At 42.6% G+C, this 25189-nt stretch overlaps 1 protein-coding gene across 6 annotated transcripts in view; it reads left to right on the forward strand.

Annotated features, from left to right (window-relative positions):
- Positions 1-1487: 1487 nt before the first annotated feature.
- The window catches only part of LOC308317550 (poly [ADP-ribose] polymerase tankyrase-1-like), a 37763-nt gene continuing 14061 nt past the window's right edge, over positions 1488-25189 (forward strand). For 4 of the 6 annotated variants that reach the window (XR_013964269.1, XM_080766639.1, XM_080766640.1 and 1 more), the window contains exons 1-14: positions 1488-2153; positions 5922-6146; positions 6784-6879; positions 8828-8864; positions 9076-9151; positions 14378-14398; positions 16908-17002; positions 18013-18079; positions 18342-18528; positions 18926-19047; positions 19618-19709; positions 19872-19950; positions 23831-24002; positions 25082-25161. Coding sequence is in view for 5 of the 6 variants with exons in the window: in XM_080766639.1 (XP_080622765.1) it covers positions 1574-2153; positions 5922-6146; positions 6784-6879; positions 8828-8864; positions 9076-9151; positions 14378-14398; positions 16908-17002; positions 18013-18079; positions 18342-18528; positions 18926-19047; positions 19618-19709; positions 19872-19950; positions 23831-24002; positions 25082-25161 (1929 nt within the window). In the remaining variant the exon portion in view is untranslated. The remainder of the gene's footprint in view (positions 2154-5921; positions 6147-6783; positions 6880-8827; positions 8865-9075; positions 9152-14377; positions 14399-16907; positions 17003-18012; positions 18080-18341; positions 18529-18925; positions 19048-19617; positions 19710-19871; positions 19951-23830; positions 24003-25081; positions 25162-25189) is intronic. The other 2 variants (XM_080766642.1, XM_080766643.1) reach the window with 1 other exon arrangement.

Below are 25189 nucleotides of genomic sequence, written 5' to 3' on the forward strand. Positions count from 1 at the left end.
GGGGCGGAATAATAAAACTCAAACTTTTTGGGGTTGCTCTATAAATAAAGTTGATTGTGATGAGTCACTACTGTACCTGGCCAACGGATAGGCATACAGTGGTGGGAAAAGTACTCAATTGTTTTACTACTACCAATACTGCAATTTAGAACTACTCTGATACAAGTAAAAGTACGGAATTGAAAATGTACTTGAGTAAAAGTACAAAAGTATCGGCATCAAAATGTACTTAAAGTACTAAAAGTAAAAGTAAAAGTATTGCAGAATGTCCCATTTCACAAGTTCAAAATGTGTACAAGGTCTATTGAAAATAGCAGATCTACAAGTTCACAATGTGTCACGTTGCGACGCATTGTGAGCTTGTAGATCGGCTATTTTCAAATGGCCAAAATGTATAGGGTTGAAGTGGTTAATTTATGTTTTCTAATCAAAATTTAAATCGCCAAAGTAACTAGTACTAAATAATTGTAGTGAAGTAAAAGTAAAAATGTTGGCTCTGACTATAGACTGGTTGGTTGCCTGGTAGGCAACCACACTAACTATGTCTCTAACATGGACCTCTACACAGGAAGGATGAAAGCAGGCTGTTCTTCCTTCTTTCTCTTTCAATGTACCTATCGCATCCATAGATAGAGTTATGATCACATCCTGCGGGGAGAGTATAGCACCAGGTGTCTTCTTCTATAGTTGTAGGGGGACGGGTGTGTGTGTGTGTGTGTGTGTGTGTGTGTGTGTGTGTGTGTGAGAGTATAGGGCATTCCACATTTAGATGGAATAGAATAGAATAGATCTTTATTGTCACTGTAACATTTTAAAAGAATGAAAAGTGCCAACCGATCAGTTGCATCAAATCACTAACAAATTTGTCCCCATGTTTGGACCAAATCTGGGTTGATTGAGCTCAGTGGAGCTCCCTCTGGTGTTGTGTCCACTGTCCAGTTACTAATGTTGCTCTGGAGAGGGAAGTCGGGACTCTGGAGCTCTGTGGTGGAGCTGTTGCCCCAGCGACCCAACTACGGAATGGGATAAGCATGGATGGATGGGCCCGGGCCGGCCTAGTGGTCTGGGCACCTAGCCTGACAGCGTGCCGCAGGTTCGAGTGCTGATCCTGACGACCTTTGCTGTGCCCCCCCTGTCAACCTAGTTTATGTCAATAAAGGCAAAAGCCCCCAAAAATTCTTATTTTATAAAAAAACTAGTGATTTGTACTAAAAAGACTAGTGATTTGTAAACACCGGTTGAGCATTTTTATTCCACATCATGATGTACTGTATACAGGACAAAATATATAGGTTCATCATTGTAATTCATTTAACTGTTGCAGGGAGTTGAAAACCTTCTATATAATTAGTTTATAAGTTTGTAAGTAATAGAACTACGGTGAAAAGAAAACAGCTGCAGCTCAGCTGAGCTGACTAGAGTAATAATAATAGAGAGGAGAGGCTTCCCCAACAACCGGAAGCGAGCACTTTCACAGGAAACGGAGCAGCAGTGAGCTGAGGCCAGTAGGCTGTTATTATTGTTGGCCCCTCTCTGGCTTCTTGTCGAAGAGAAGAGCTGCCTGCCTGCGATAATGGCGGTGTCTCGACGCTCTTCGCAGCAGCAACAACAACAGCAAAGCACCATACAACAGTCCCCACCCGGCCGCAACAACAACAACACCACCTCTCTCTCGGTCGGACCCGGCGGACCGACGACGACGGGGCCGGGCTCTCCTCCGCCGCCGATGATGATGGCGGCTCTCCTGGCGTCGGTGCCGCCGCCGCCGCCGGACTGCGAGCGAGAATGCAACGGAGGGATCGAGGGAGCCGTGGCCTCCCCGGAGCCTCCTCCGCCGCCGCCATCATCATCATCATCGGCGGCGGCAGCGCTCCTGCTCCTCGCAGGGAGCAGCAGCTCCGCCGCCACCACCACCACAACAACCTCGGGGGGCGGCGGCGGCAGCTCGAGCGTCTCGAGCCCCGGCTCCGGTGCCACGAGCCCGGCCAGCGACGGCAGTAGCGGCGGTGGCGGCATCGGCGGGGCGTTCAGGGAGCTGTTCGAGGCGTGCCGAAACGGAGATGTGTCTCGGGTCAAGAGGCTCGTGGATTCGGTGAACGTGAACGCGAAGGACATGGCCGGCCGCAAATCTACCCCCCTTCACTTCGCTGCGGGTAAGCATAGCAAAAAAAATGGTAGCAGTTTGTTTTGCAGCTAACGACGGGGCTAACATTTTTTTTAACTCCTCGTAATCACAGTTGTATGCTCGTAATGGTTCGTGATAACGGTGGTCGACGTTATTTCCCTTTCGTGATTCACAAAAATACATATACAAGTACATAATGTGATGTCAACCTTCTGGGGGTTTGTTGCTAGACTAGTAAATAATAAAGAGGTAGAAGAAAAGTAAACGCTATCCTGCCACTAGCCCCCAGCTTACAGTGCTGCGTGGGCCTACTGTTAAGGCCCCCCCTCTCTCTCTCTCTCCCCAGCCAACATACATTTAGATTTAGTTGAAAAATACAAAACGTAACAATCCCAGGACGAGTGATTGCTTTAAGTGAGGCATTAAAAACGGGTATAATTTTTGTTCGGAAGTATACATTTGACCGTATAAATGTGAAAGGATGTAAAGAAACACAAAGAAACACAACAGCCAGTTCTTGTTGTAACTAGCACTTAACTACTACTACTACAGTGTGTCTGTAATTTTCTGTCAGAGGTGCTTTAAAGTAAAGGCCCCAAGCAACCAGGGTTAGGCTACAAACGTAAACAAAAAGGATGGCAACCACAACAACAACAGAAGCACAGTAAACGTAGGCTAGGATCTAGGACTCGACGAATTAATTATTTAAAAAACTGTATTTGGTTTATATATTGGGCTGTGATAGGTTTGTTTACATTGGTTTACGATGATGTTTGTAAACACTGGAGTAAAACGTACATTTATTTTGAATTATGATTGATTGATTGAATACTTTATTAACAGTTTTTCAGAAAAAAGCACTGACAAAGTTCAGTAAGAAAGCAAGGCTATGACTTGTTTCCATTGGGGTCCTTCATATGATGGGGATGATCAGATGCATGATCGGAATAGCATGTTTGCTATCTAAAAATCTAACGTTTACGAACATATGCTATTTTCTCAGGATTGTACAGTATCGGACCTCCTTTTTATTTTGATTAAAGCAGTGTGGTTTTTGAAAACACCATCTCTTTGGATAGCTATTAGTGCAGCACGATTCTTTTGACTTTCCTCCACAAGAATAGAGATTCTCATTTTTTCTCACAAAATAAGATGCATAGGTCCTTTTTTCGATTACCGTAATTGTGCAGCACTAATGGCTATAAAGTTGTCAGAACTACAATTAATTAGGCCTACAGTGGAAGAAGATGTTACTGTATTGTACTTACTTATCGTACTTACTCCAGTAGCTTAAAATACAGATAAAACTGAGATCCGAGATTTTTTATTTATGTATAGCACTTGAACACATTAGGTCTTTACAAGTCCACGTTTAACAAAAGAAACAAAATGACACTAAGCTAAAACTCCCAAGAAAAAAACCTTAATGGAGAAATGGAAGAATAGAAATGAGTGTATTTATTTATTTATGTACACTGTGTATATATTGTGTAATAACAATACACAATAGTGTAGTAATATTTCTATTTCATCCTAAAATGATTGAATTTGAAGATTTGAATGTTGGGAATGTGCATCACTTTTGTAGAACATAGAACACATAGTCCAATAAAAACGGACATGAAAACACCCCTAACCCATAAAAACATACATTTTACAACAAGCAATTATACCATCATTCATTCATTAAAATGATGTAGGTCAGTGGTTCCGAAACGTTTTCATGTCATGGACCCCCAAATTGACACAAATTAGCCTGCGGACCCCAAATTTAAAAAGATATCATGACAGGGACCACCCCACCCATAAGAGAAGATTTTTACGGCTCTAGCAGTTTTGTCAACCCGTTTAATTTCAAGGACCCCCAGTTTGACATGCATATTAATCTCAGGGCTTAAAGTTCTCAGTCCTGATTAGTACTGATTTCAGTCCTGAGGATTTCATAGGGGTCATTTAATGAGATCAGTGCAGATTTGCAAAACATAATTTTCAGTCTTGGGATTTTTTTTTGGCTTTAAGCCCTGTAATCTACAGACCCCCATTTTAATGGCATTTCTATCTCTGGGACCCCCACTTTATATTGTAAAATCAATGTTAATTTAACTTTGAGTGTACAAAATGGAACCAAATGGACCCCTTAGGGTACATTATCATTTAGCTGGGGACCCCCTGGAACTCCCTCAAGGACCCCATGTAGGTAACTGCTTTATTGCCGGCCCAAATAATATTTTGCCGTAGCATTATACCGTAGTAACAAGAGAAGTAGGCCTTATTTGGATGGAACTGGGACGAGGTACCGTGTTTTAAATATGAGCTACCTTGAAATTGTCCTGCATTAGAGTGGTTTTCAACCAGTGGTCCGGGGACCATGGATGGAAATGACCATCTCTGCTAAATCCTGTGTATTTACGCATTTAATGTTCATTAATATACTACTCTGTCCTGTCCAAATAAAGTAAGTAAAGTACCAGTGGTCCTTGAGGGGGTTCCCAGGTGGTCCCCTAGCTAAATGGTGGAGAGTTGGTAACCAAATAGACCCGTATTAGATTTTCTGAAGAGTTAAATTCTTGTTGAACATCTGCTAATTTACAAGAAGTCTGACACTATTTAGAGAATGTAAAAACCATTGTTATTTTGATGGTTTGCCTATTGTCTCCTCTAATCAACATCAATACAGCATGGCATTGTGGACAAAATCGTATCCAACGACAAGGAAATCCATTCGTTCTGCTTCTGCAAGGCTGAATCTCATCAAATGGTGGTCCGTGGCCCATTGGTTAGCCATACTAACAGTCCTACAGTCATTAGTCGGACAAACCCGTGCTGTGGGTTAAAATCACACCCGTGTGAACTGAGTGGTGCAACTCCCCTCTCCCCCTGCAACCCCCCCCCCCCCCCCCTCTCTCTGTCTCTCATTAGCAGGCAACAGTGCAGCACTATCCCTCTCTCTCTGTTTCTGGCACAACAGCGCCACTTTTGCCCCTACTGCTACTCATAGTCACACGCATATGTTAGGACATCGCTGTTCCTTGGAGTGGTTGCACCACTAAAAAAATCACCCATGATGCAGGTTAAAAATCACCCGTGGCTCCCGGCATGCGTGGCGGGTTCAAACTAATCCGTGCTACGGGTTAAAAACCCTAAATCTGTGGGTTAGGTTAGGGTTTGGGGAGGGTGTCTGACTCAAGGTGTGTCTGACTGTTGGTATGTCTAACTAAAAACATGCACCTGAAAAACCACCAAATTAGACGTTTGGAAATCTGCTAAAAAAAAGTGTGCTGAAATGAATGTACATTTGAATTGAACCCAGTGTTGTTTTTGGCAGCAAACTTCTATTTTAGTTTTAGTCATAGTCTTTGGACTGAAACTTCATTTAGTATTAGTCATATTTTAGTTCACCTGGAATGTTTTAGTGTTGGTCTAGTTTTAGTCATGTGATTTTAGTCGACTAAATCTACAGTTTATTTAGTCGACTAGAATGTATTTCTGCTGGCCTTGATGCCGTCAAAATGACAGATTTTTCACTAGATCTGCTATTTTCAGCATGCAACCAAGTGTAAAATGACTCATACTGGATCTCTTGTCCACTATAGTCCCTTCCTAAAATTTGTCTAGTTTTTATTTGTTGATGAAACTGTCAATATATTTAGCCATCATAGCTTAGTTTTCAGTTATATTAGTTTCCATTTAGTTTACGTCAGTGAAAAAAGGTAGTCGACAACATTTTTTTTTCTCCATAGTTTTAGTTGACAAAAACAACGCTGATTGATTGAACCCCCCCCCCTTCTTCTTTAAGGTTTTGGCAGGAAAGACGTGGTGGAGCACCTCCTCCAGACGGGGGCCAACGTGCACGCCCGGGACGACGGCGGGCTCATTCCGCTGCACAACGCCTGCTCCTTCGGCCACGCCGAGGTGGTCAGCCTCCTCCTGTGTCAGGGCGCCGACCCCAACGCCCGGGACAACTGGAACTACACCCCCTTACATGAGGCCGCCATCAAGGGGAAGATAGATGTGTGCATTGGTAAGGATTAAATCGGGGGTTTATTTTTTAAACTTTCGACAGGAATAATTAAGAACAAAATTTATAAATAATATAAAATATATACTGTGTGTATATGTCTCTTTCTCTCTCTCTCAAACTGTGGACTGCAAAATATGAGCTACGTCTAGGATCTGTGATCATGACTTCTTTAGAATGCTTCATTTTTTATTCTAAATATAAAAATTGAATCAAAAGACCCACATGGTAGATTACGGGCTATATCTTATCCCTAAACCTATTTGCCATTTTTTTTACTATTTAAAAAAAAACCCTTTTCAAATGGCTGATCTACAAGCTCACAACGTGTAGATGTAGATTAGCTAGTTGAACTATTTTAAAAATGATTTTCAAAACGGTTAAAAAAAAAGGGCAAATAAGTTTAGGGATAAGGGATAAGGGTGGCACAAGATAGAGCCCTACATACCATCCCTTGCACCAACAATGGCATTTGTCGGCCTGGGCTGCGGCTGAGCGCTCCAGGCACCTAGGCCGGTAATCCAGCCTGACGGCGTGTCGTGGGTTCGAGCCCCGAGTCCCGGGCTCGGTATTTATTATGTATAATTAGTTGCATGAACCTACATTTTCTTTTTTGATTCTACTTTTCCCTCTCCTACAGTGCTCCTCCAGCACGGGGCAGACCCTAACATCCGCAATACAGATGGCAAGTCAGCCCTGGACCTGGCTGACCCCTCTGCTAAGGCTGTGCTCACAGGTCAGTCTATTAACCCCGCTCCGGACGGGAACCCCTTTGTGTGTTTTAAGCATTACCGGTATGTTAATACTTTAGCTTTGGAAAAATAGCAGATCTACAAGCTCATAGCGCCGCTACGAGCTTGTAGATCTGCTTTAAGTAGCATATGACATGTCAAACTATGTTTTTTTTTGTGATTCTGAATCTGTTCAGGCAGTCTGTAGGACACATGCTCAAAAGGACAATTATAATGGACAATTATAAAGGCAACACAAGAATTCAGAGTTTGGAAGTATGATAATTTTACTCGAGTAAGGAGCCAAGACTTACATGTTCATGTATGGAAACCCCAGTCTGACTCTCAGAGTCACATAGGGTCACAGCCTTTATAGCTTTCACTCCCACAACAGCCAACCCAGCATAGCCTCAAGACTTGAGCCAGTTCAACAAATGGGACAGTAACATTGTAAAACAAAACAGCACCACAGGGGTGTGACAGATGATATAATCTCAGAGGAAATTACTTAGAGGAGAGACTCTTTTATAAAAGGGTATTATTAAATGTTTACATCTAAATTTCTATGACAAATCCATTCCAAGCATTACTAGTTTTGCACAAAAAACACTCCTTGGGCTAAAAACGGCCATTGCAATCATAAATGTGGCCGTTTTTTGTGCAAAACTAATGCTTGAAATAGAATTATCTGTATTTGTCCACGGACTACCATGTCAAAATATGTTGTTCAAGGTACCCCCCCACTCCCCAGAAGCAAAGATTTGAATTACAAACGTTCGCTCTGAAATAATATACTGTATATACAAAGATTTGTGCCACATTAAAAAAAAAAGCAGATCTAGACTCTCGTAGCGCTATGAGCTTGTAGATCTGCTATTTTTCAACAGCTAAAGTATAACATTACATAATGCCAAAATCACCAAAAGGGGGTCCCGTCCATCCATAATGGGTTAAAGTCATGTAAATTGTAGACAAGGGGACCTTCCAGAGCGGGCACTGCAAAGAGCAGACATGGGTGTTGCTTCATCACATGACATTAATTTAACACTTTTCTAAAGGAAGGTTGGTCTAAGTAAAGGCACATAAAACACCATTCCATTCCATTCCATTACTGTGCTTCTGCCACCGTTTTGTTATTAAGTGTGCCTGCCAAGCAGTGGCACACCATTAGAATGGCAAATCGAGTGGCGAAGTTGAGTGGCAAAGTGAGTTTAACGTTGTTTAAAGGAGAATTTCATGCTAGAAGGCTTTCTTACCTTTATTTGTAGTTGTTGCGTCCCCACCAAAGAGGTCCAGGTGTTATTTTGTGCAAAAGCTCCTTATTGGCTATTTCCCCTACCATAAGCCCTAAATGAATTGCATTGAATATGTTTTCTCATGCCAATAAAGCCCTTTGAATTGAATGGGAATTGAATGGGGCTATGGGGTGCTAATTTGCTTATTTCCATCGCTCAAAATTATAATTATTTTGTATATATCCTCTCTTCATAATGTAAATAATATCCCAAGCGGCACAGTTTACTATTTATTTCGATGGAAATAAGCGAATTAGCACAACACCCCATAGCCCCATTCAATTCCCATTCCCATTCAATGCAATTCATTGAGCACTTATGGTAGGGGAAATAGCCAATAAGGAGCTTTTGCACAAAAAACACCTGGACCTCTTTGGTGGGGACGTAACGACTACAAAGAAAGGTAAGAAGGCATTCTAGCATGGAATTCTCCTTTAACATTGTTTAATACAATCCGATAGGACTTTTCTGTTTGGATACAGTACAGTATGGTCTGTCAAGGCCAGAAAGTAGTTTTTTGCCACTCGGTAGGTGTTCCTGCATAACTTCCGGGTAGGATGATGTCACGCGCATACCCTCTATTGCTGTCCTCCATAATTACATTTATTTTGTGTATTAATATAAAAGTAAATTAACTTAAACATTTTCTTTGACACAGGTGAATATAAAAAGGATGAGCTCCTTGAAGCTGCAAGGTGGGTGACAGTTTTATCAGGTTCTTTCCATTTCCTGTGATTGCAACAACGTTTAATGTTTATCAAATGTCCTCGATTTATTGCATACGACTATAAAAGGCCATGAGACGGCGACACATTTTTATTTTGGCATAGCTAGCACGTCCAAAACCCTTAATTTAGTACTTACATTCTCTATTGTGTCTCTTTTAATATTAATGTGATGACAAAGGAGTGGAAATGAGGAGAAGCTGATGGCTCTGCTGACACCGTTAAACGTCAATTGTCATGCCAGCGATGGCCGCAAGGTAAGAAAACGTCATCCCACATTTGTTTTGGTGAGAAAAATACGTAAATTCCACACGCGTGTAGCTGTAATAATTGCATTGTAAATTTTGTGGTGTTCGTTTTATTGTGTGAAGAATATACAGCTGCAAGGTCAACAAGAAGATTCCAGATTATGACAAACATGTACAGTATGTGATGATGGAGAGGTCTGAGGATTATAATCTGTGTGTAACATGGAGAGGATTTCTGGATTAAGATTAAGAAAAATGGAAGGGAATATAAATTGGGACAGTAGCACAATATATATTGTGCAGTAGCACAATATACACCAGGGCCATATAGCCCATAATATAAATATACACTATATTACTGTAATATATTTATTTTGTCACATGAACAGTAAGGGGGGTGATCACACTGAGGGCGTCGCTGCCGGTTCAGACGTTTCATAAATGCCGTGGCAAAGCCATTTGGTCAAATGACCAATCACCACAGGGAAACTAAAAAATAATTAAAGTAGATGTTTGAGTCTTTAATCTAATGTAAACAATTCGTGAGCTTTTGCCATTGTCAAAACGGGAAGGAGCTTTGCATCTTAAAAAAATAAGAATGTGTAAACTTTAAGCATGCCCAAAATGACACAAACAAGGAGGAGCATGCACCAGATGTGTAATACCGTGGGAATTTGGGGAAACCGATGGTTTTGCTTGGAGACGCTCCTTGGTGTGATTGCCCCCTATTTCCCTACACACTGGTAAAATGTAAAGACATGAAGATGAGCAATGGTTATGATGATTAGTAATCAGAAAAATAAATGGGCAGAAACGTATTCAAGGATGAAGAGAAGAGCGGTTTATTTGTCACTCGCATACAGGACATGCAGCAGAATGTTGGTGTGACATGGTCTGCAACATAATTATAGAATATACACAATATAGTATGCAGCAACCGATTTTTTTTTAATTTAGAAGACAAAGCTCGGGACGCCACACAATAATGTTTTATTAAGGTACATGTCCTTTACGCAATATGATGTAATGCAAATGACCACACAGAAATAATTGGTATCATTTTGAAACGGCAGGGGTCAATAGTTCTATTACTTTTCTTCATTTTGGGGAGTAAAGGTTTTTCTTTAATGGTGCATGTGTGGCCATACTGGCAGACCCATTCTCTAAAACCCATTCCCTTCCCCCCCCCCACCATTAAAGTGTCGTCATTCCCTTAACCTCACCTGTCCTATTAACCCTCCTTTGTGTGGGTTCAACTCTTCATCTCCATGTCCTTCCTCCTTTATGTTATAACAACACCTGGAGTTGCACAAAACGCCATTGGATCAGTAGTGTTCTCCTGTTGCGTGAGGCCCATGCTCTGTTCTAATAAAGTTTGAGGGATTATGGTTCTCTGTTGTTCTCTCTCGTGGCTGAAAATGGGCTCTGCACACACGCCATTTTGGAAAGAACTTGGGCCCGTTCCCTACAGGTGTTACAGATGATACTAATGAAGGCTCTGTTCCATTCTGATCAAACAGAGTCCAGGGTGCTGCTATTGTGCATGTCGGTCTCAAAATTGTCCTTGAGTGGGTTCCAAATGGCCCTGTACAGGACAGGTGTGTAATTCCTAGAGTGTATAAATTTGTACACTCAGAGTTATGGGGTCCTTGAAATGAAAAAGTTTGAGAACGACTGTACACTAAATGGATGGAAACGCTGATTCCACAAACGTCTTATAATTCACAACAGTTTTCTGAAAAACCTATGTTTCTATATCAGTGGTTCTCAAACTATTACATGTCAAGGAGCCCAATTGGCCACCGAACCCCATCTGAAAATATGTTGTTCCAGGGACCCCCCCAGAAGCAAAGATATGAGTTAAAAACGTACGCTCTGAAATAATATTCAAAGATTTGTGCCACATTCTTACGTTTTAAAATAAATAGCGGATGTACAAGCTCGTAGTGCGGCACTCGAGTATAAAATAACTGTGAAAACACAAAGGGGTTCCCGTTTTGAATGGGTTAAAGCTGCTGCTATAAGCAATAATATGTTACATTTTTTTAATGATTTTAATGGGGAATTCAGGCAGCCAGCAATGGGTAGAACTCTCCCAAAACAAATGAGTCTCTGACACATCTAGGGGCCGCAATCTGCTTGTCTACTTCCTGATTGTTTAGTCATTACGACCAGGGTTTTTTCCAGACCAATGACAAAGCTTCTAGGAACATCTTTGAATGCAGATTGTGGCCCCTAGTTTTGTCACAGAGACTAAATTGTTTTTGGGAGGGTTCTACCCATTGCTAGGTGTCTGAATAGAAGGAAAAAAATTAAATTAAATTGAATTATTAAAATGTTGACATATTATTGCTCATAGCAGCTTTAAGTCAAGTGGTATCATCGGTAACACCTGTGAAGGGCCCTGGAAGTAGGAAGATTTGTTCTGTGCGCATAGAGCCCATTCTCACTCTGGGGCCCCGGAAGTAGGAAGAGTTGTTCTGTGTGCATAGAGCCCATTCTCACTCTGGGGCCTTGGAAGTAGGAAGCGTTGTTCTGTGTGCATAGAGCCCATTCTCACTCTGGGGCCATGGAAGTAGGAAGAGTTGTTCTGTGTGCATAGAGCCCATTCTCACTCTGGGGCCCTGGAAGTAGGAAGAGTTGTTCTGTGTGCATAGAGCCCATTCTCACTCTGGGGCCCTGGAAGTAGGAAGCGTTGTTCTGTGTGCATAGAGCCCATTCTCACTCTGGGGCCATGGAAGTAGGAAGAGTTGTTCTGTGTGCATAGAGCCCATTCTCACTCTGGGGCCATGGAAGTAGGAAGAGTTGTTCTGTGTGCATAGAGCCCATTCTCACTCTGGGGCCCCGGAAGTAGGAAGAGTTGTTCTGTGTGCATAGAGCCCATTCTCACTCTGGTATGATCTGGAAGGACACTATCCATACTAGACTTGTTTATTGGGTAGGCTATTCCGGTCTCAATTTGTGACTGCAGTGGTTTACCAGTGGTGGAAAAAGTACTCAATTGCAATTTAGAGTACCAATACTGCAATTTAGAACTACTCCGTAAGTAAAAAGTACGGAATTGAAAATATACTTGAGTAAAAGTGGTGGACTCCTGTCTGCGTAGTGTGTCCCGGTAGCAACCTTTTCACTTTAGTTTCTAACGATGAAATTACGTTCTATTATGGACTCTAAGCTAAACTATTTGAATCCTCATCTTGAAATCCATCAAGTATTTATTGGCCCAAACAGGACATTTGGTTGTCACATTAAATAAATTAAGTACACATTAAATATAATATAATGTACACAGAAACCTCCAAGAAAATGCATCAAAACAATGAAATTAAAGTGTGTTTTCTTTTTTTATAGATAGTTATAGATTTTTATATAAATATGTAGCATTTTAATGTATTTAGACGGGGCAGTGTAGGAAGGAAAGATAGTTGGGTGACATGCAGGTTTCCAGTTGGAATGAGCACAGTGTACCATCTAGAGGAGATTATGTTTTTGTTGTTTGGGATTAGTTTAACTTCTGTGTTTTTGTCCCGTGGATGAATTGAGATTTTAGAGCGGTAAGGAAGACACCCTGATGCACTACTGTACTGTGTAGTGCACTCTCCAATTTTATGTCTTAAATTTCCGTGCTGTCTTGCAGTGCACATTTTGGTCATTCTTTGCATACAACTCCATATTGACACAGTCTTTATATCTCAGCGAGCCATTGATGATCCACCTCTGAGCTGTCAACAAGGCTTTTGTCTGCAATAAATAAGAAATTACATATTTATTGCAATAGGTAGCATAATCATTATCCATCCTGAATTCACCGATTTGCTTACCTGTGTCCCTCGGTGGCTGCATTTCATTCCCATCATGGCTAATTTTGATTGTCGCCAACCAAATGTTTCCAGACCCCTTTTTTATTTTATTTTTACCATCAGTCATTGCTTTATTCGTCTCCCCATCTATCCTGTTGTTCTGATTTTGCATGAACTAAGTAATTATAACGAGGCAGAAATGGATCAGCATTAAGAACTCTCCTCTCTGCACTTCCGTGTTCGGTGCACTTCCAGTTTCCCTGACCAGTCCGGAAGGAACTGCCTGACTAGCCCTGAAACATGACAGCCTGTTTTTTTGGCGACCGCTACATTTACAAAGCAAACGTGAATATAAACATTCAGATGTCAATCATGAAGTTCCACCGATGTTAGGATTTTTGCCTGGCCGGCCATTTTTGCACCCGTGCATTCCGCGGATTAAAAAGCATTTTAATCCGCCTGCCCTGGCTATTTTTCTCAAGATGGGGTGTGTTCAGAACAGTTGCACACCGGGAGCACACTTTTATTGGCAGTGTCACTTCGGACTCCGGTCACTGTGTGCCTTTATCGAATGCACCCAGTGTATCAAACGCACCCAGTGTATCGACTAGTTGTTTAACTACCCATTATGTAAAAAAGAAAAAATATATATTTTTAAATGTTTTGTACATTTAAAAACTGTGTACAATGTCATTGGTGACTATAATGTAGCATTCTAGCTGATCTTGAGGCCTACAACTAGTATACCAACAAGGTCAACTAGTGGATTTACTAGTCGACTAGTTGAATAGTCGACTAGTCGCTTAAAGCCCTAATATGAGCGCGTAGTTGAATGCCGATGGCGAAAAAAACCTGAAGAAACTGGCGCTAAAAATGCTTTTTATTGAACAATATGGAATGCACAGGTTATCCCTTTATATTTGAAATCTGAACATTTATGTACACGTTTGCTCCGTAAATGTAATAGTCACAAAAAACGCCACGACGCTCGTGAAGTACGAGCGTCACTTGAAATGCCAAAAGGTCATGACTGGGATTTATACTGGGGCTTCAAACAAACACGCCCCATGACCTAGAAAAGGAGATGAACAAAATAGAATCCAACTTTGTACCAAGAGCGCCTTTTTCGGGTGTCCAGGAGATGAGCCGGAACCTCTTTTTGGTTTTGTAAGGGCGTGTTATTGCAGAGTACTCGTGGAGTTTCTCCAGAGAGCTGGCCGAAGAGAAGTCTCATTTTCCCACAAAGCCATTTACTTAAGTGATTCCTCTTACTTCTGGTGTCTCATCGGATGTCATTTGATGGGTCGGAGAACGGTGGTTTAGAAGCTAGACCAATAAAAAGAGAAGGGTAGGATTTCTGTGAAAAGATGCTTCCATTTTGTAATTTTTGTTTCGTTTTGTTTTCCGTGTGACTCTGGCAACATTTGTCGATCAGTCAACATCCCAAAAAATGCTGGTAAGTTAACCTTGATAACAGCCACTTGATTGATGCACTGTTGTGATTTTTTTTTGTTTAATCCATAGTTATTTTTATTTTTATTTTTTTTACATGACCGATGAGCTGGCTGTCACTTGTTAATTGCACATCATGGACCTGGGTGCACGGGTCACTTCCATCTTTCCCACCCCAATCCTGTGTGTGTGTGTGTGTGTGTGTGTGTGTGTGTGTGTGTGTGTGTGTGTGTGTGTGTGTGTGTGTGTGTGTGCGCGCGTGCATCAAACCTGTGTGTAATGTGAGAATGTATGTGGATGTGTACACAGCGAGTGTGTGGCAATTGTGAGTTGGTGTTGTGGTGACAACCTCTCAACCTTAACTTTTTTTCACATTTTGGAGAGGAGCACAAAATTTCTAATTCTTAATGCCTGCTTCCATGAGCACCTCTCCCGCACCCTCCGAAGCTCTCGCACTCACCCACACCTCCTCCAACTGTTCAAGTCACTTGCTATTTAAGTCAATTTTTCTTTTTCTTTTTTTTTAATGATCATTCATGCATGCCTGTAGGCCTTGCTCTTGCATTTTTGTCAGTTGGTTCTTGTATGTGTCCTTGTGAATTATTTTTGGTCCAGCTGGTATTCAATAATAAGTGAGGTGGGGGGGGAAGCATTTCACTGCTCATTCTGTATGCTGTGCTGCCATTCATTGGTAATGAATCAAACTTCTTGCTCGTGTGTGCCATCCAACACTTACTGAATGATGACATGTTACTGTCGGCTTGCTGGTCACTGCATTGATCTCGGTGCATGGGAATCTGAATGCATTGATGAATTGAATGATTCTCTCCCCCACCCTGGATGATTGTCACATCGTGCTTGAGCTTAGACCTGAGATAGTGGTATAGAATATGACTGTTACTGGAATCTGTTTCCATGGCTTTGCTCCAAACTAACATTGCCGTTTGACGGGGGCTGAAATGAAAACCACCTGATTTCTTTGTTTATTTCTTTGTTTCTGCAAAATTGGTGCTTTACTAAAACACACTCACATACATAGCCTGCTCATCGTACCTGCTCGAATCTCCATCAAGCCTTATTTATAATAATTTTCAACTTTCAAGTGTTGCATCAGCTCAAACAGATAAGCGGCACTACATAACACTTGCATCTCCTTTTTTTTCCTTTTTTTCTTATCTTCCATTACAGTAGGAAGATTTCATTTTCCCCGCTTTATTTAGCCCACCTGGTTGACGGATAACGATAACAGGTCAATAACGGTGCTGCGGTTTGTCCTGCCCTATATTAGCAATGTTGTCATGATGTCATCTGCATCAACGTCAGAGGCATCAACCAACGACGGGCCAGTGAATTTGCAGCTTGTTTTTTTTTTGTCGGCCCCAGAATCACATTCACCCTCTTCTGCGTCGTCGTCAAGCATTCCGCCATTCCATCTGCAACTCACCGAGAAGCGTATAGCCTGGTGCAGCACACCTGCTTTCTGCCCTAATCAGCCGCCCGCTCCCTTGCCTGGCTTCCTTGAAGGAAGCGCTGAACGAACGTCCAGCCAATGGGCTCTATGCACACGCGCCATTTATGGGGAAAGAACCTGGGCCTCTTCCACTTATACTTCCTTCACAGGTGTTACCGATGATACTTAACCCATTCTGACCTGAGATCAGATTCTAAAAATGTCTTCTACATCCTGACAGTTTTCCATTCTGACCTGAGATCAGATTCTAAAAATGTCTTCTACATCCTGACAGTTTTCTGAAAAAGCTATGTTTATGTCAGTCGTTCTTAGATTTTTCACAAATAACAGACCTACAAGCTCGTAGCGCGCCACTCGGTGGCGCGCTATGAGCTTGTAGATCTGCTATTTTTCAATAGCTAAAGCATGACATAACGCTAACACCAAAAGGGGTTCCCGCCCAGAATGGGTTAATGAAGGCTCTGTTCCATTATGGTCAAAGGGGAGTCTAGGGTGCTGCTATTGTGCGTGTTGTTGGCTCACTGGAAATCTTCTTGTTTTCACCAGTGGGTCTCACTAAAGTGTTCTTGAGTGGGTTCCAGAATCCAGATGGCCCCGTAGTGACAAATGGAACCATTTGTACACTTATGGGGGTCCTCCCTTGAAATTAGAGTTAAGAGAACCGCTGTACGCTAAATGGGACCCCGAGCCTTAACCCATTTTGGGGCGGGAACCCCTTTTGGTGTTAGCATTATGCTATGCTTTAGCTATTAAAAAATAGCAGATCCACAAGCTCATAGCGCGCCACCGAGTGGCGCGCTACGAGCTTGTGGGTCTGCTATTTTTGAAAAATCGTTAAAATGTGCCTCAAATCTTTCAGAAAATTTTCATTTCGATGTCAGGCCTAAATGGGTTAATTAGTATCATCGGTAACACCTGACGGTGACGGAAGCATAGGGAAGCGTCCCCCCGGGAGTAGGAGGAGTCATGGGGTGTGCATGGGGAGCCCAGTCTGTCTGGTTCGTTGTGGCTGTCCTAACGTTGTGTTGGTCTCCTCATCCAGTCTACCCCGCTCCACCTGGCAGCCGGCTACAACCGCGTCCGCATCGTGCAGCTCCTCCTACAACATGGCGCCGACGTCCACGCCAAAGACAAAGGGTAAGGTTGGGCCCTTTTTGTGGCGGTGGAAAGTAACTAAGTGCTTTTACTTAAGTACTGTACTAGTACTGTACTAATTTTGAGGTATTTGTACTTTACTTGAGTATTTTACAATACTTTTACTTCTACTCCACTACGTCTCGGAGCCAAAATTAGTATTTTTACTTCACTACAATTATTTGAAAACTTTAGTTACTAGTTACTTTGGAGATTTAAATTTTGATTAGGGAACGTACATTAACCACTTCAACCCTATACATTTCGGCCATTTGAAAATAGCCGATCTACAAGCTCACAATGCGTTGCAACGCAAGCATTGTGAGCTTGTAGATCTGCTATTTTCAATAGATTTTATACACTTTTTGAACTTGTGAAATGTATTTCCGATCTTTTTGATTTTGAGTATCTGCCGATACCGATTTCTTGCCCCTACCCCCCCCCCGATCCGATATTTATATTTTTATAGAACACGTTTTTGCCATATCACAATAGTACACTATCCAAAAATCTCAGCCCTTATCCACTAATTATCCTGTCTAATATCAAGATATGGATATAATATTGATACTAGGAATATCCCGATCATGTTCATGTTTTTTATTTTTTTTTGCTGCCGATCCTAAAATGATGTGATCGGTCCCGATTTGAAGCCACGTGAGGACCATGGCTATTTGATGAGGCGTGTGAGGCTTATGTCACTATAACCACTGACCTGTCTTCCATCCGCAGGGGCCTGGTTCCTCTTCACAATGCCTGTTCTTATGTCACTAACCACTGACCTGTCTTCTAACTACTGACCTGTCTTCCATCCGCAGGGGCCTGGTTCCTCTTCACAATGCCTGTTCTTATGTCACTATAACCACTGACCTGTCTTCTAACTACTGACCTGTCTTCCATCCGCAGGGGCCTGGTTCCTCTTCACAATGCCTGTTCTTATGTCACTATAACCACTGACCTGTCTTCTAACTACTGACCTGTCTTCTAACCACTGACCTGTCTTCCATCCGCAGGGGCCTGGTTCCTCTTCACAATGCCTGTTCCTATGGTCACTTTGAGGTCACTGAGCTTCTTCTCAAAGTAAGAACAAACATAATGAATTGAATTTAAAAAACAAGCACAATTATTAAGACGAACATTCTAGCCATGACAGTGCAGCCCACCTCTACAGGCTGAGCTCTACAACAAAAGAAACAGACTAAAATGTTATGAAGGGACTAGTGGGCAAGGGATCCAGTATAAGTCATTTTACAATTGGTTGCATGCTGAAAATAGCCAAAAAACAACACTGGCTCACTGTGTGTGTGTGTGTGTGTGTGTGTGTGTGTGTGTGTGTGTTCAGCACGGAGCGTGTGTCAACGCCATGGACCTGTGGCAGTTCACGCCGCTCCACGAGGCGGCGTCCAAGAACCGCGTGGAGGTGTGCTCATTGCTGCTGAGCCACGGGGCCGACCCCACCCTGCTCAACTGTCACAGCAAGAGTGCCGTGGACATGGCGCCCACGCCGGAGCTCAAGGAGAGACTCACCTGTGAGTGTGCACACGCACGCACGCGCACACACACACACACGCACACACTCACACTCACACACACACTCTATCACTCACACGGCACCCACGCCGGAGCTCAAGGGGAGACTCACCTGTGAGTGTGTGTACGCACATACACACACACACACACACACACACACATTCAAACTCCCTCGGCACCCATGCCGCAGCTCAAGGAGAGACTCACCTGTGAGTGTGTGTACGCACTCGCACACACACTCACACACTCACTCACACACACACACTCACACACACACACACACACTCTATCACTCACACGGCACCCATGCCGCAGCGCAAGGAGAGGCTCACCTGTGTGGATATAATATTGGGATGTTCCGGTAATCACTCTGCTCTTCTCTCCCGTGACACGCAGATGAGTTCAAAGGTCACTCGCTGCTCCAGGCCGCACGGGAGGCTGACATGGCGAAGGTGAAGAAGACCCTGGCTCTGGAGATCATCAGCTTCAAGCACCCCCAGACCAACGAGACCGCTCTGGTAAGATGAGAACGAGAAAAAAACAACTTCACTAAAAAAACGCTGATTAGCCTTGACGTCGGTCAAAAGTCATGTCCGCTGTGATTGGCCAGTAGCCGCTTTGAGTGGCAATCGGGGAAAAACGCTCTCGACAGAACACTATATAGACCATTCTCTAGAGGCCCGTTGGGTTGCAACGCCAACGGCCCCGGGTCGGCTGAGACAACTTCGCAACGTTCGACACGGCAACTCGCTCGCTCTGGGTGGTGTCTCACGTGCCTCCGCCGCGGTTAATATATTTTAGGTCTAGTCCGCAGTTGTAGGCGAGAGGCACTTTACGTTCCACGTTGGCCACAGAAGCGGTCGCGCGGTTATGAGCACAACCCATGTAGGATTTAGAATGTCGGGTCATAGATGGGTCATAGCTCACTGACATCACAGGCTAATCCAACTACAGTAAACTATTCGTTTTTCCTCCTGTCAAAGGCAAAACTAAAGTGTGTGTGTGTGTGTGTGTTGTTGTTGAACTGCGGCGCAAACCACAGAAAAACAAAAACATATGTGACACCATGTTGTTTTTGTGTATTGCAGCACTGTGCGGTAGCTTCCCCTCACCCCAAACGGAAACAGGTCACAGAGCTGCTCTTGCGTAAAGGTGCCAACATCAATGAGAAGAACAAAGAGTAAGACGATCTACTGGTCTATGTTTTATTTACTTTCTTGAAAGAGAAAGAGAAATTTGGCCGTTTTTGTTTTGTTAAGGAAAACCGAGCACGTAAAATGTATTCCAAGAAAACACGTCGTCTTGTGTATTTCTCATCACTTTACTTGTCTCGTCTCTTTAGCTTCATGACTCCACTGCATGTCGCTGCAGAGCGCGCTCATAACGACATCCTGGAGGTCCTGCAGAAACATGGTGCTAAGGTAGGCTTCTTCAATGAATCTATGTAGAAACATGGTGCTGAGGTACTGGCTTCTTAAATTCATCTATGTAGAAACATGGTGCTGAGGTACTGGCTTCTTCAATTAATCTATGTAGAAACATGGTGCTGAGGTACTGGCTTCTTAAATTCATCTATGTAGAAACATGGTGCTGAGGTACTGGCTTCTTAAATTCATCTATGTAGAAACATGGTGCTGAGGTACTGGCTTCTTAAATTCATCTATGTAGAAACATGGTGCTAAGGTAGGCTTCTTCAATGAATCTATGTAGAAACATGGTGCTGAGGTACTGGCTTCTTAAATTCATCTATGTAGAAACATGGTGCTGAGGTACTGGCTTCTTAAATTCATCTATGTAGAAACATGGTGCTGAGGTACTGGCTTCTTAAATTCATCTATGTAGAAACATGGTGCTGAGGTACTGGCTTCTTAAATTCATCTATGTAGAAACATGATGCTGAGGTACTGGCTTCTTAAATTCATCTATGTAGAAACATGGTGCTAAGGTACTGGCTTCTTAAATTCATCTATGTAGAAACATGATGCTGAGGTACTGGCTTCTTAAATTCATCTATGTAGAAACATGGTGCTAAGGTACTGGCTTCTTAAATTCATCTATGTAGAAACATGGTGCTGAGGTACTGGCTTCTTAAATTCATCTATGTAGAAACATGGTGGTGAGGTACTGGCTTCTTAAATTCATCTATGTAGAAACATGGTGCTGAGGTACTGGCTTCTTAAATTCATCTATGTAGAAACATGGTGCTGAGGTACTGGCTTCTTAAATTCATCTATGTAGAAACATGATGCTGAGGTACTGGCTTCTTAAATTCATCTATGTAGAAACATGGTGCTAAGGTACTGGCTTCTTAAATTCATCTATGTAGAAACATGGTGCTGAGGTAGGCTTCTTCAATGAATCTATGTAGAAACATGGTGCTGAGGTACTGGCTTCTTAAATTCATCTATGTAGAAACATGGTGGTGAGGTACTGGCTTCTTAAATTCATCTATGTAGAAACATGGTGCTGAGGTACTGGCTTCTTAAATTCATCTATGTAGAAACATGGTGGTGAGGTACTGGCTTCTTAAATTCATCTATGTAGAAACATGGTGCTGAGGTAGGCTTCTTCAATGAATCTATGTAGAAACATGGTGCTGAGGTACTGGCTTCTTCAATGAATCTATGTAGAAACATGGTGCTGAGGTACTGGCTTCTTAAATTCATCTATGTAGAAACATGGTGCTGAGGTACTGGCTTCTTAAATTCATCTATGTAGAAACATGGTGGTGAGGTACTGGCTTCTTAAATTCATCTATGTAGAAACATGGTGCTGAGGTACTGGCTTCTTAAATTCATCTATGTAGAAACATGGTGCTAAGGTACTGGCTTCTTAAATTCATCTATGTAGAAACATGGTGCTGAGGTACTGGCTTCTTAAATTCATCTATGTAGAAACATGGTGCTAAGGTACTGGCTTCTTAAATTCATCTATGTAGAAACATGGTGCTAAGGTAGGCTTCTACAATTAATCTATGTAGAAACATGGTGCTAAGGTAGGCTTCTTCAATTAATCTATGTAGAAACATGGTGCTAAGGTACTGGCTTCTTAAATTCATCTATGTAGAAACATGGTGCTAAGGTAGGCTTCTACAATTAATCTATGTAGAAACATGGTGCTAAGGTAGGCTTCTTCAATTAATCTATGTAGAAACATGGTGCTAAGGTACTGGCTTCTTAAATTCATCTATGTAGAAACATGGTGCTGAGGTAGGCTTCTTCAATTCATCTATGTAGAAACATGGTGCTGAGGTACTGGCTTCTTCAATTCATCTATGTAGAAACATGGTGCTGAGGTACTGGCTTCTTAAATTCATCTATGTAGAAACATGGTGCTGAGGTACTGGCTTCTTAAATTCATCTATGTAGAAACATGGTGCTGAGGTACTGGCTTCTTAAATTCATCTATGTAGAAACATGGTGCTGAGGTACTGGCTTCTTAAATTCATCTATGTAGAAACATGGTGCTGAGGTACTGGCTTCTTAAATTCATCTATGTAGAAACATGGTGCTAAGGTACTGGCTTCTTAAATTCATCTATGTAGAAACATGGTGCTAAGGTAGGCTTCTACAATTCATCTATGTAGAAACATGGTGCTAAGGTAGGCTTCTTCAATTAATCTATGTAGAAACATGGTGCTAAGGTACTGGCTTCTTAAATTCATCTATGTAGAAACATGGTGCTAAGGTAGGCTTCTACAATTAATCTATGTAGAAACATGGTGCTAAAGTAGGCTTCTTCAATTAATCTATGTAGAAACATGGTGCTAAGGTACTGGCTTCTTAAATTCATCTATGTAGAAACATGGTGCTGAGGTACTGGCTTCTTAAATTCATCTATGTTGGAAAAACAAGGCCTCAAAGCGTCTTAAAATGCCACCGACGGGTAAAATCACCTCGGCTTTCCTACTCTTTGTATAAATGACACGGTTCTAAGTAGAGTGGACTGCTCAGTTGCCGGTAAGCAACGTGGGTTTAAGTGGGATTTTCTTTTAATTAATCCCGGGATTGGGACAGGAATGAAAAGTCAACGTGACTGGGCGGGAGAGGGAATAACATAAATTGGCTCCATTATATTAACACAGGTTAACTGTTCCTTGTGCCATATCTTTTGAAGTAAAACTGCATGAAACACAGTAATCTAAAATGAACACAAAATCCATTGCCTTTCTTAATGAAATTAATTACCCATTCCAAACTAAAATACAACGGGATGGGAGTGGGAGTCATTTTGAGGGGGAGCGGGATGTGGTCGGGAGCCTTTTTTCTTTCTTTTTGTTTTACATTTTTATCCCACGATTTTGCAACCTATTTTTAATGTCAAATTTCTAATGTAATCCCGGGCTGTACACTTCCTCTGCCAATCTGGGGGGGGGGGGGGGGGGACTGACCTCATGCCCCCTTCTATGCACGAGGAGTCCAAGCTGGTTCTTTTCACCCGACAAGGGGAGAGTTTACCCGGCCGGACTTAGCGCGTGGAAGGAACACGTTATTCCGACCAGTTTCTTTCCCCTCCATCAGGCGCCTCGGCTGGCCAGGGGGAGGTAGTTTAGAGACCAGGATTACTGCATGTTTTTTTGTAAGGCCCTTTCAACAACCCCACCTCGGGTATGGGCACTGATGAGTCTGAAGTCATTCTACCATGAGTGAGACGGGATGGGATTATTATTTTTCTGTTTTTACTCTGGCCCGGGTTTTTTGCGGGATGGGATTTATTTTCTGTGGGAGTGGGATGGGAGTGAAAATCCACTCCCATGTCCGTCCGTCTCTAGTATTGGCTATATGTTTGCTTGGATCAGTGTTGTTTTCATCGACTAAAACTATGACAAAAATGTTCGTCAACTACCTTTTTCCCTGACGAATGAAAACTAAGCTATGATGCCTAAAACTAAGACTAAATATATTGACAATTTCGTCAACAAATTAAAACTAGACTAAAATGTTAAAAAGGGACTAGTGGACAAGAAATCCAGTATAAGTCATTTTACATTTGGCTGCACTTTTTCAGCAAGTGTAAAATCAGCCATTACGATGGCATCGAGGCCCGCCGAAAGACATTTCAGTCGACTAAATCAACTGTACATTTAGTCGACTAAAATCTCACAATATTTAGTCGACTAAAACTAGACTAAACACTAAAACATTCCAGGTGACCCAAAATGTGACCAAAACTAAATGAAAACTATTCAAGAGACTTATGACTGAAACTAAAAACCAATCAATTTTCTGTCAAAAACGACACATGGCTTGGATATTGCCCTGACGTGGCCCCTCCTCCGCCCTCCCTCCCTCCCTCTCCCAGGTGAACGCGGTGGACACGTTGGGCCAGACGCCGCTCCACCGGGCGGCGCTGGCGGGCCACATCCAGACGTGCCGTCTGCTGCTGAGCTACGGCGCCGACCCGTCCATCGTCTCCCTGCAGGGCTTCACCGCCGCGCAGATGGGCAACGAGGCCGTGCAACAGATCCTCAACGGTAAACTAGGGCATTAAGCAACTAGTTGACTAGTAAATCCACTAGTCAACCTTGTTGGTACTAGTTTTTTTCTTTTTTCCAGTCAGTAGCCTATGCATGTCAAACTGGGCATCCTTCAAATGGGGTCTTGCCCTGAAAATGAGTTTTCAGGGCAAGACCTCGACCTCACACATGTGGACTCGGCCCCCAGTCTGGTACACTAGTCAAAATATGGCCCTTGAGGAAAATTAATTGGGGAACCCTACCTTACGGTAAACCCTGGCAGCTGGGCTGTGTGCGAGCTTTCTGGCTCTATGCACACTCGCAGCAGCCATCTTGGAAAGAACACAACACAGGTGTTGCCGATGATACTAATGAAGGCTTTGTTCCATTCTGGTCAAACAGGATAACTGGATAACACTCTTGCTACACCAGTGGGTCTCAAAGTGTCCTTGAGTGGGTTCCAAATGGCCCGTACAGGCGTATAACTCTGAGAGTTAATGGAACCAAATTTGTACACTCAGAGTTATGGGGGTCCTTGAAATAAAAAAGTTTGAGAAACACTGCACACTAAATGGAACAGAGCCTTAACCCATTCTGACCTGAGATCAGATTCATACGAGGTTTCCACTGGACACACACTGGTCTGATTAACCCATTCTGACCTGAGATCAGATTTTTTTTTAATTCAGTCGTTCTTCGATTATTCAAAAATAGCAGACCTACAAGCTCGTAGCGCGCCACTCGGTGGCGCGCTATGAGCTTGTAGATCTGCTATTTTTAAATAGCTAAAGCATAACATGATGCTAACACCCAAAATGGGTTCCCGGTCAGAATGGGTTAATTAGTATCATCAGTAACACCTGTGAGGGAAGTAGGTAGTGTTGTTCTGTGTGCATAGAGCCCATTGCACATCATTTGATTGTTTATAAAAAAAATTATTAGATTATTCCTGTATTAAAAGTAACGGTTAAGGCAAACAACATAGCCTGCTATGATGGGTTTTCATTATGCAAAAAGATGACATTTCATAGAATAGTCGGGGCTTATGGTTACCCTGTGTTTACTCTTTCCTCTTGTATCTCTCCCTGTTTGCTTAGAAAACGTTCCCACGCGCAACTCTGATGTGGACTACCGATTCTTAGAAGCAGCCAAAGCTGGCGATCTGGACACAGTGCAGGTAAGACGGGAAAATCTGGTCTGGACAC

The sequence above is a fragment of the Protomyctophum bolini genome (genome assembly GCF_963924005.1).
Source record: "Protomyctophum bolini genome assembly, chromosome: 6".
NCBI lineage: Eukaryota > Metazoa > Chordata > Actinopteri > Myctophiformes > Myctophidae > Protomyctophum > Protomyctophum bolini.